Source organism: Puma concolor, chromosome B1 (assembly GCF_028749965.1).
Source record: "Puma concolor isolate L17-30 chromosome B1, mPumCon1.1.hap2, whole genome shotgun sequence".
NCBI lineage: Eukaryota > Metazoa > Chordata > Mammalia > Carnivora > Felidae > Puma > Puma concolor.
In genome coordinates this window covers 139195805-139208379 of record NC_141670.1, presented here as the reverse complement: position 1 = coordinate 139208379, position 12575 = coordinate 139195805, and the positions used below count along the sequence as shown (strand labels likewise).

Below are 12575 nucleotides of genomic sequence, written 5' to 3'. Positions count from 1 at the left end.
ATAAAAAGAATGAAATCTTTGCTATTTCCAATAACATGGATAGAGCTAGCGGGTGTTATGCTAAGTGAAATACGTCAGTCAGAGAAAGACAAATATCATATATTTCACTCAGATGTGAAATTTAAGAAACAAAACAAACTAGGCGCGCCTGGGTGGCTCAGTCGGTTAAGCGTCCAACTTTGGCTCAAGTCATGATCTCACAGCTCGTAAATTCAAACCCCATGTCAGGCGTTGTGCTCACAGCTCAGAACCTAGGGCCTGCTTCAGATTCTGGGTCACTGTCTCTCTCTGCCCCTCCCCTTCTCGCACTCTGTCTCTCTCTCTCTCTCTCAAAAATAAACACACAAAAAAAAGAAAAAAAAACAAAAAACCAGAACAAACTACCAAAGGGGGGAAAAAAAGCGAGACAAACCAAGAAACAGACTCTTCACTATAGAGAACAAACTAATGATACCAGAGGGGAGACGGGTGGGGGGATGGGTGAAATACGTGATGGGGATTAAAGAGTACACTTATCATGAGCATTGAAAAATGTATAGAATTGTTGAATCACTATATGGTACACCTGAAACTAATTAAAAGAAAAAAAAATAAAGAAGAGGGCAGAGGAAGAGATGAAGCTATTAAGGATAACATTAGAAACTAAGTCATGTGGCAAAATTGCTCTCTGTTGTATGAACATAACTAAAGTGAAAATAGGAATACAACTATACTGTAAAAATGATTCCAGCTATTTGTGAGGAGGGGACCTCTTACAGTCCCTGCTCAAAGCTAGTATCATCTAGCTACCAGTAGGATCCCTGCCCCAATGTGGCGGAGTCACCTGGATGGGATAGCATATTAGGGCCTCTCCCCTAACTAGGTACAGGAATTATAGAAACAGTTTTGTCTTTTGTGGTTCTTATCTGGCCCAGGCCTCCTGTGGACCCAGAACGAAGATAAGATGTTGACCTAGAGGAGTTTAAAGTCAACAAAAATTTATTGAGTTGGGCTGGGTACCATGTGCCTTCTCAACCTCTCTATACTGACTCATGCCTGAAGGAGGGCTGGAGTCTTCCTTCATTTTTAGTTTTGAATGACTGTGTCCTATTTAGAGGTATGCACAGGGGACAGCGTATACTAGGCCATCTGCTTCATCTGCTCTCTGTTCCTAGCTCAGTCTTTCCATCACTTCCAGAATGCTAGGCATGACGATTTATGATAACCTTTCCTTGCTTCTGCCTTCCTGACACTTTTAGTACAGGGAACTGCCTTCCAAAAGACCGGAAGAAAGTTGCACATATTAATACTCAATGTTTGATGAAACAACAAATTCCAGGAGCTGTTTTTCAAGCAGACAAGTGGCCAGTGGCTAAATAAACATATTCAATGTTTGCTGGCAGAAACTGAGATTTCATCTAAAACAAGAGAGCTCTGTGGAACTTTTGTTGTTGCCAATACACAGGCATCCTCTAGGTAAACTAAGTAAAATCAGTTGCTTTAACTATGAATATGACTCTAGTATCGAAAACAACTATTTTTAAGATCTTTGCAAAGTTACATATAAGATTATCTACCTACTTTTAAAAGCTTTGAGTAAGCTCAGAAAGAAATCTCTAACCTGAATTTTTTATATACCACCATTCTGTTCTATTTATGTGCCAAACATGAGGTCTATTGATGAAAGGCAATGCGGCACAGTGGTTGAGAGCATAAATTCTGGAGCCAGACTGGGTTTGAATTCTGGCTCTGACCTTGGGTGTTACTTAACTGCTTTTTGTCTTAACTTAGTCATCTGTAAAATACAGATGACAGATCTACCTACCCTGGGGTTGTTGTAAGGATTAAATAAATTTATATATAAAAGAAATTAATTATATTTTTATATGTAAAGCAAAGTATACAAGTGCTAATTTTATTACTATTGTACAAACTTTTGCAGTATATTGTAGGACTTCATACAATTACAGAAGAGCTTTATAAATGATTATTAAAAAAATTTTTTTTAATGTTTATTTTTTTTAAGAGAGAGATACAGAGCATGAGTGAGGGAGGGGCAGGGGGGAGAGGGGGAGGGAGAGAGAGAGAGAGAGAGGGAGAGAGAGAGGGAGAGAGGGAGAGAGGGAGAGAGGGAGAGACAGAGACACAGAATCCGAAGCAGGCTCCAGGCTCCAAGCTGTCAGCACAAAGCCTGATGCAGGGCTCGAACCCACAAACTGTGAGATTATGACCTGAGCTGAAGTCAGATGCCAAACCAACCAAGCCACCCAGGTGCCCTGAAGATTATTTTAATTAAGCAAAATATGAGAAAAAAATACATACAGGATCTGTGGCTGAGGAGAGGCAGCGCTGAATAAGATCCTCAAATGTGGTCTTTAGAATGAGGTGCTCATCTGGAATAGGTTTCTTGGTAATTTTTTCTGTTGGCAAAGACTGCACATGCTGGAAGAAATAATAGCATAAATGACCAGAAATGACCAAAAGCTACCTATACGCAAAGCCCTGAAACTGTGATAAAGAGAAACCAGCTAACTACCTTGTAGACAGGCTGTGGCAAATTAACATGTGAAATCCCTTGGGAGAAGTAGAAATGAAAATCAAATATTCAGTAGAAGGTACAGACACTCCTCCTACAGCTTTGATTTTGAAAAACAGAATTGGATATAAAGAGTTTGATGAACTACAGAACATATGTTGATCACTATTGTATATACCTGATGGGAAGGAGACTGTAGACCTATGCCGGTAGGAAATAAAAGGGCAGTTACAAAGCTGGCTACTTAGAGTGGCTGTTTGCTCTGCTTGTTGGCTCATTTTTGTTTATCTTTCCATTCTTATGTTCTTTGATTTATTCTTGGAGGTTGGTAACTGGGCTATTATCAAACTGCAAGATTAAGTCAAAAGTTAGGATAGAAGAGACCATGATGTTACTGAACGTACAGATGGAAAAACAAAGAAGGTATGTTTAAGTGTTTAGGGTTCTGATTTATTAGTACATTCATTCAAAAAATATTCGGCAATTATGTTCTAGGCACTGGCTATGTATTTGTGAGCCAATTCAGAAAAGATCTCAGCTCTCTGGCAGTTTTTAGCTAAAGGAAGGAAAAAGAAGTTTTAAAATGTCATACAAAAAGCAAGTTTACAAATACTTACATCTTAATGAAAGATGTTACTTGAACAAAAAGTAAAATAATAAAATGCCATAAATACATGTAAAATAGCAACTGCATTGCTATTTTATAGCTAATAAATTAACATTAATGGAACCAACAGGCAATATAACTGGAATTTAACTGAGGGGAAAGTTCTCTTCAGGAAATTCTATTAGAAAGACAAGTAGGAGTTAACTGGTGAAATGGGGAAGTTAAGAGTGTCAGAGAAAGAATGTGTACAAAGGAAGGACCATGATACAAGAGGACTAAAAGGAGGCCAGTGTGGCTGAAGCAGAGAGACAGCAAGGAGGAATATGAAGCTGAAGGGCTTCCAGACAATGTGAAATAATTTGGTCTTTATCCTGAGAACAATGTTTGAAACAAAGAGGAAACAAGACCAGATACAACGATCAAAGTCAATGCTTGTAGACCAGTTAGAGGCTCCTGCACTGCCAGAGACTGGAAATGAAGGCAGCATGGGCCAGATTAGAAGTGTATGCGGATAAAGGATTTGAGAGAGATTTTAAAATAATATCAGCAAGATTTGGGGATAGATTTGAAAGAGGGATTAAAGGAAAAAAAGTATAAAGATGATTCCCAGGTTTTTGGCTAGATTGAATATGGATTATGATGCCATTTTACTGAAATAGGAAACACCAAAAAAAGATCAGGTTTGGGAGGAAGACTATGAATAAGGTTGTAGAAATACTGAGTGTGAGGTGCCTTGGAGACATCTAGGTGGGCAGGTAGCTGGCTATTATGGCCTGGCTGAACATATACATCTGTGCAAGCTCTCCCTTTCGATGGTAACTGAGGTTCTGGTCTGGGTGAGTATTGCATGAGCACCTAAAGTCTAAACAAAAGTGAATGGCTGGGTAGCTTCCCAAACTAACATAGACTTGTAATCAGAAAAGAAAAGAAAAGAAAAGAAAAGAAAAGAAAAGAAAAGAAAAGAAAAGAAAAGAAAAGAAAAGAAAAGAAAAGAAATTAACAATGCATCTTTGTAATTTATATTCCTATGGAAAGAAACAACTCCTCCCACCTCCATCAAAACACTGGTTTTTAGAATGCCACTTTTAATATTTAGAAGTTCCTTAGGCAGAACTATCTCTTAATAGTAAAGCACACTCTTGTGATAGAGATACAACCTTTATAAATTTGACTTCAATGAACCAAAGACAAAAACAGAACTAATTTTATACTTTGTGCAGGGATTTGTTTCACCTTCACATGCTGAACTTTGACCCAAACTCTTTACTTTTCACAAACTGATCAAAATGTTCATCTTTGTATGTTTAAGTCGGTTGTATCTGACTTTTCATCGTCTAGAACCCTGTGCCAACTAGCTGTTTATATGTGAATAGCAACTACAAATTTATATCTCCAGCTGAAGATAAAGCTGTATATTACTAGCTCTTATACATACACAAGAAATGATATAACTCATTACATTTTTATTTTAGATTTTAAAAGGAAAACCCTTTGGAAATAGCTTCTGCTTAGCAAGCTTGGCTGAAAATACAGATTCAACTAATCTTAAATTGTGGGTACTGATTAGGTCAAATGAAATATAATTGTCAAGTTAGTGTAAACATACACTAGCAATTATAAAAGCCTCTTCTAGAAAGTTTATGGCATGTAATTGAAAAATAATATCCATCCATGATCAATCTTAAAAAAAGGGGTTACTATTTTTTACTTAGGTTGTCTTAATTGAAACCAAAGTTAGATGCTCATTAATAAAGGTGTAAACATAAAAGTTAACACATTAAAAAGAAAAAATGAACTGAAATAGAGCCATCTCCTCATTCCATTAACACAGATTTGTTACCTGGATGGTATTTCCAATAGGAGCCCCTGGGGCACCTTCAATATTGGGCTTTGAGAAAGATGGTGGCATGCCTGGTTGACCAAGAGGTTGCTGTATGCCATGGAAGGTCTGGCCACCTGGAAGATGTGGCTGTGGAAATGAAGCTTGGCTTGACAGAGGTAAAGGAGCTGAAGGTTGTTGCTGCAGCATCTGTGACTGGGGGTCACCCAAAGGGTTCATGATTGGTGATGTGATGGGAACAGGAGGCATAAAGTTTTCAGGTATCTTTTAAAAGACAGAAATAAAAGACACTAAGCATAAGAAAAAAAGGTACAATTTCCTCACCTTTAAATAAGGTTTAAAAAAATTTTTTTAATAGTAGAATACTTTTTCAAATGAAATTTTATGCAGAATTCTACAGTAAAATGTAAAAGTAGAGCTAATCTGGCTCAGAGGGGTGGGGAACTCAAAACTGGACCTCTCAGTTTCCCCTTTGCCTTCCACACTTACCCTCGTATGGGGAGCCAACACCTGGTGTTTTTGAAAGAGGATCTCAAAGTCTAGAGAATTATATCTAGCAATAGTGGAATCAGATAATGTGTGTTTATATTTAATGTGACCAAGATGTAATACCCTTTTCCTAGATCACTAAATAGACATTAACTATCAATTCAATCATATTAAAAGTAGTAGATTAAATTCAATCTCTGATTATTATTAACCTAAATTTGGGGTTGTTTTGTTTTTTTTTGTTTTTTTTTTTTTTTTTTGCTCATTTAGTGTCTCCCAATTTTATTGTTATGACCTCTCCCTACTATATTTGAGAAAAGGACATCACGGTGAGTAAAAAAAAAAAAAAAAAGTAGAAATGTTTGGGGAGAAAGAAGAATCTTAACTTCTGCTTTAATGGCTGTCAACAGTTACTGACATTTAAACAACGCTCAGCTACAAGGTGATTTCTTCATTCATACTATATGTGATAAACAAAAATAGTCCAAAATATAATTACCAAATTCCTGACTACTGTTGGAACTCCTAAAAGACATAAAAATCACTGGAAAATTTGTTTCCTATTCTTTGAAAGAAACCTGTTAGAAATTTACATCTTATCTTCTTCTTTTTAATGTTTACTTATATATTTTTGAAAGAGAAAGACCGAGAGAGAGAGAGCACGAACAGGGGAGGGGCAGAGAGAGAGGGAGACACAGAATCTGAAGCAGGTGCTCCGAGCTGTCAGCGCAGAGCCTGACATGGGGCTTGAATTCACAAACTGCGAGATCATGACCTGAGCCGAGGTCAGACGTTTAAATGACTGAGCCACCCAGGCGCCCCTACATCTTCTCTTCTAAAGGAAGTTAAATTCACACCACTGTACTGTTTTTAACTTTCTTTCCTTCCCTTCATGGAGAAGATGCAAGCTGAAATGCACTTTAAACCTATCAGTCAGTAAGCTTTGTCTTCAAAAGGATCAGTGAAAGGTAGTATGTTCCAGGTGGCTACATGATTAAAGAACATCTGTAGGCAACTGGATGGACATCTTTTTCTGGTACCTTCTTCTTCTTGGGTACTCTGTTCAAAGCTGGAGGATCATTCCAACCATTCTGAGGACCTATAACAGATAATAAAGAGCATTTTCCTTTAGAATTCTGAAAAGAGGACAACTAAATTGTATCCATCGCATAGTACCTTCAAATTCTGCCTTAACTAACCTGAGGATAACCATCACAAAGGTTTTACCAGCTCAGGTGTGGGGATCACTCTGTAGCCCTGGATTCACAAACTCATTCCCTCAAATATTCACAAGGTCTTGGCTTAGGAGGCAAGATAACTTGACATTATTTCCATTGAAAGTGAAAGAGCTGTACTAAATTTAGGGATGGTGAAGTGTTTATGTCTATATTGGTGTATAACTTTCAAATCAGTTAAGAATTCTCTTGTAATAAAGAAAAAATAAATCACCTGAATCTGCTAAAAAAACAAAATCCTTGATGTATTCAGCATACTAAAAAATAAAATAAAAGTAACAATCTCCTACTTCCCAAGAGAGTAATTTAATATAAGCAATTGAACATAAGCAAACTATCCACATGGTAGAAACAGTGTCAAAAACAAAAAAAAAACAAAAAAAAACCGGGTCCCAATTACACAACACCAGCAATTTCATCATCCTTCCCTTAAGAGTTACTTATAAAGTATAAAAAAGCATTCAGGTATCTGTGATAAGATTTTTTTTAATGCCACAAAAAAAAAACTCCAGATTGGCAGCAAATATAAAATTAAACTACTGTCAACGTTAGTAAATTTCCTCTACACGCACCCCCTGCCCCCAAATCTTCATCTCAAAGTGAAAAACAGACATCAGTAGCAGAATTCATTAAGTATCTTAATGCCAGTATGTTTAAAGAAAACGTGCCAGAAATAAAGATAATTTCAAAATCAAAATATAATCATTTTACATTTCATTGAATTTTGTGTATGTTGTATATTTAAAGACCAAAAATTACTCCTCTTTTAACAAATTAAACATTCTTTCAGTATTTTACCTTTTACTTATTCTACTGATATCCATGATATGAAATCACAACAAAATTGCTTACACAAAAGAACCTGTGATCCATACATAATGTCATAGAAACTTTTTAAAAAATAAGATCTTCTAACCAGCATGTACTCATTTCCCTTGATTTTTTAAAAAGTTTATTTATTTTTAAAATTTGTTTTACCCAATGTGTGGCTCAAACTCACGACCCCTGAGCCAGCCAGCCAGGCATCCCTCATTTGCCTTGATTCTAAAAATGGAATTAATTTTCTACAAGTTTACCAGGAAACAGAATTCCAAAAGAGCCTCAAAACATTGAAGAGCTAATTACAAAACATTAAACTACATGCTGCTATCTGCTTAACAAATTCTTAAAGTTCTGGGCTTGCACAGAGAATCATTCAAATCTCTCTCATCACCTTCTAATCTTACTCATAGCTAAGACAATCTTGATATGGTCATGGTCTTTATGATTATATAAAATAGACGACTTTAATGATTTAAAGCTACTGGTGTCACCATGTTAATTCAATCAACTCTAAGATTTGATTTGATTAAGAACCCAAATTAAAAAATGATACTGATCACATTCCGAACATCATCAACTTTGAGGTTCGCATGCATTATTGTGAATGTCCATTCATTAACTATATTAAATGATTGAAAAATTTCCAGAGGTATATTTTATAACTAATTCACCTTCCAACATAGGTGTCTGGTCTTGCATAGACTGATTTTCTGCAGACAAAATGTAAAAGTCACTTAAACAGTATTATCATGAAAAACATTCTAAACTCATTTTGTAATTGCTTCTTCTCCCTCCATCAAGCCAAAAAAGAAAAAACTAATTTTATAAAGGAAAGAAACTTTTTAGTCAAGTCATGTGAAATGTCTTTTATCTAATTAAGAAAGTAATCAGCTTTTGGGTAAATTGAATTCATCTAGGTTGTGCCAGATCCAATTAACTCTCAAACATTACTTTTTTTCTCTTCCTGCGCTACATGTGTCTTTTAAGAAAAAAATTTTCCTGCCTACTTGAAATATTTCCCTGTTTGCATGGAATTTTTTTCTACTACTTGATCAGTAATATCACTGTGTGTGGGGGGAGAGCATTTGGTACTATTTAAAGCTGTGAATCAAAATCAGCTGAGAGATCGATCTTGTTAAACTGCAGATTCTAATTCACACTAAGTACAAGGAAAGGCCTGAGATTCTATTGTTCCAGCTAGCTCCCAGGTAATGCCAATGCTGCTGGCCAAAGCACTCTTTTAGTGGGGACTTAAAGAAAAATGGGAGGCTTTAGCAAGGTGGTGCCACTTTACTGCTAGATTTAGGAGGCAACAGGGGGCTGCACCCTGATGAAACTGTAATTTCATGTAATTCATGTCACACCATGAATAGAAACATAAATGAGAACAGGCCCAATAAATATGTAACCATCCAATATGGTTTTTTCTGTAAGAATATATGGATTTGTAGACTGTTGAGCACAGGTCTTTCAGAAACAACTACATCTCTTAAGGGAACTGAAGTTTCTGGCAGTGGACATGAAAAGAAAAGGGTGAAAACTAACACAGCAATGCCAAAATTATCAGATATTATCAGATATTCAGGGTCAGGCCAGGCCCAGCCTCAAATCAAAAGTATGCAGTGGAGGTATATTATATGCATATGTAACTTACGAAAATTGAACTATCTTCTTTTGGGGATAGAAGAACCAAGAGAATATAGCAATTAATGAGTTCAATTCGGTTTGAGTTCTACTCAAGAGGCACATGCCTCAGAGAAATTGTGAGGTGGAGAGGTAACCCCATAGCTTGCAGTTTTCCCTCTAATCTCTCATAGCAGTGACTTAAGCCCTGGGTATTAAAGCCTGGGAGGGTATCCGGAAATTTCAAAAACTGTAAGCACAAAAAGTTTGTGGAGCAACTTCATACAACCCTTTTGTAAAATGACTCCAAATTTATGATGAAATCAAATCAAATTCAAAATTAGGAATGACAATCCAAATTAGAAACAAAAAGACTTGCAGCAGGAGTACACAGCCAGTGGGGTAGCTCACATAACTTGAGGGTGGAGAATGTCTTGTTGAATAGAAAGGAACAATTGTACAATAATCAAAGTTCTCCCCCAAATATATGCCTAACTGACTCCTCCCAATGTCCAACCATGCAATATACTTAGCCATTTTTATTTTAGCCCAGATAGTCCTTGTTCAAATCTCTTATCAATTTAATGCAGTTTTGTCTCAGCTATAATTCGCTTTTGAATTTTTTCACTTTCATGTCTTTAAATTGACTGTTTAAATATGACTTTTTAAAAACACAGCTAAACTGACCTCTGTAAATACGCCTTAACAGCAACCTTAGGTAAAGCAAACTACATGAACAAAATAAGTATCTCTAGGAAACAGCATTACGGAGGTTCATTATAGATATGCAAAATGTTACTCTTGGTCAACATTTTTAAAAAATCAACATAGAACAGTCATTGAAAATATATCAATACAGCATAATCTAATCTTAGACATAATTCTCCCATAAAACTATAAAGAGAATCTTTTTTACTCTTCAAAAAACTATAAAATGAAGATAAATCTCTCTTTTTAAAACATGACATGACTTTAAAGGCATGAAAAATATGGCTCATGGTGTAATATTAAGAAAAAATGTAAGATGTAAAATTGTGTGTGTATATATGTGTATTATGATCTCAATTCTTTAAAAATAGGGGCACCTGGGTGGCTGAGTCGGTTAAGCACCTGACTTCAGCTCAGGTTATGATCTCACAGTTCATGAGTTCGAGCCCCACATCAGGCTCTGTGCTGACATCCCAGAGCCTGGAACTTGCTTCAGATACTGTGTCTCTCCCTCTCTCTGCCCCTTTCCTGCTCACACTCTCTCAACAATAAATAAATGTTAAAAAAAAAAAAAAAGATACATGCACACAATGAGATACTACCCATTAGAATGGCTAAAATTAAGAAAGAAAAAAACCAAACAAACAGAAAACAAGTGTGGTGTAGATGTGGAAAACAGTATAATGCTTCCTCAAAAATTTAAATACTGAATATTGAATTTGATCCAGCAATTCCATTTCTGGGTATATATCCTAAAGAACTGGAAGCAAAGACTTGAACAGATATGTGTATACCTGTGTTCAAAGAGCATTATTCACAATAGTTCAAATGCCCACATGCAGATAAATGGAAAAACAAAATGTGCAATATAATACAGTGAAATATTATTCAGCCTTAAGTAGTAAAGAAATTCTGATAAATGAATATTGGAGAGCGTGAAATAAGCCAGTCAAAACAGGACAAATATTGTATGATTCCACTTATATGAGGTACCTAGAGTAGTCAAATACAGAGAGAGAGTAGAACAGTGGTTACCTGGGGCTGGGGGAAACAAGGAGTTATTTAATGAGTACATAGTTTCAGTGTGGGATGATGAAAACTTCTGGAGACAGATAAGTGGCAATGGTTCTTCAGCAATGTAAACGTACTTAATGTCACTGAACTATACACATAAAAATGGTTAAAATGGTAAATTTTATGTTAGTATATTTACCACATTAAAAATATTTTTAATAGATGCATATAGACATACATAGATATATGTATATATGTGTATGAAAACAATAAATAAACCTATATTATCACTGGTAATATTTGGGCGGTAGAATTATAGATCATTTAAATTTTATTCTTTATAATATTTTGAGTCTTTAAAAATCCTACAGTGAAAAATTAATAAAAATCAAGGGAAAATTAATTTAAAAATTGAATATGGCATGTTACTGGAGATCCTTATCCACTTTAGTGTAAGGTTTAGTTCTCCAGTATCTTTGGGGAAGGAAGAAGGAACCACATGGTCCCACATATACAGGAGTGCAGCTGAGTACCACCTTTACTTGAATCCCACTTCTCACTCGGAACGTTCTTAGGTATTCCAGCAGAAGCAAAATGTGCTATATGCACTGGCCAAGATACTTTTCAGTGGATTCTTTATTAGTGCAGTGATATGAAGAATTTTGGCTAACAGACAATTTGAGAAAGAACAGAGCATCCTTCTTAACCTCCCATTTCCCCTATAAGCCTAGCATGTCACATTAAAAACAAGAGGGTCATGAAATTAAAAATTAAAGTTTAGAAAGACATGAATCCTTGAGGTCATTTTCCAATGACACAAGATAAAACAGGTACTTATAATTTGAGTAAGGAATATTTACGAAAATTAAAAAAAAATTTTCAGAACACTGTTCTATGAAAATATGTAACATTATGCCCCTTCAAGACTTCTATGTGACAAAGTATGAGACTATATACCTAAATTAAATTTTCCATGGTTTAATAAAATCAATAATGTTTACTCAAAGACAGTTTCATGACAGCCTGAAGGTCATTTTATCAGAAAATAATTTTTTGAGTAAAATTCTAAGGCCTTCATATTTGAAAGTGCTCTCCTTTAGTAATAGTAAGCACAGATTAAATCAGCACGGGGAAAAAGTCATAGACAGTATCCTAATTACCCTAGAGAGTAAAACCATGCCTTTCAGCAGTTCAAACTCCTTCGTGAACTTTCCTGCCTACTGTATGAACTATCAACTTCTTGCCCTGGCATAAAGCTTTCCAAAATTTGGGCCAAATATAAATGTTATGTTCCAACTTACAGCAAAGCTATGTGATGTTCACTAGAAATGTACTGTTCACTTCTGTCTCCCTACCTGTGCCTGGAATAATTCTGATTATAGACCAAACAAGTACCCATTAAGAATTAACTCAATGAATGTTCTGGTATTTGCAACATTAGTTTCTCTGAGCCTCAGGCATAATTTGGAGGCTCACGAACAGTTACAGGTCTTGCAAACCCTAGTGTCTGTCAAAATTATCCACTGGACAAATGGAATTCCCAAGTCCGATAGAGAACCATATGATATGAGACCCATAAAAAAGAAGAGAAAATTTTCATTCACAATTATTTGTACACTGTAAACAACATTTTTAGGAAATCAAAAAATAAAATATGGTAAAATACAGGGGACTATTAACAGGCAAGAGGTAACAAAGCAGCTGGCTTAGAACATGCTGAAT

The 12575-nt window shown here is 35.7% G+C and overlaps 1 protein-coding gene across 32 annotated transcripts in view; it reads right to left on the bottom strand.

The window, feature by feature from the left end:
- Positions 1-12575, bottom strand: part of SEC31A (SEC31 homolog A, COPII component) — a 72633-nt gene that overhangs the window by 4906 nt on the left and 55152 nt on the right. For 18 of the 32 annotated variants that reach the window (XM_086704717.1, XM_086704721.1, XM_086704735.1 and 15 more), the window contains 3 exons: positions 6492-6550; positions 4963-5226; positions 2302-2421 (listed from right to left, as the gene is read on the bottom strand). In XM_086704717.1, coding sequence (XP_086560843.1) covers positions 2302-2421; positions 4963-5226; positions 6492-6550 — 443 coding nt within the window. Of the gene's footprint in view, positions 1-2301; positions 2422-4962; positions 5227-6491; positions 6551-8179; positions 8219-12575 lie in introns of all 32 variants that reach the window. The other 14 variants (XM_086704710.1, XM_086704719.1, XM_086704722.1 and 11 more) reach the window with 1 other exon arrangement.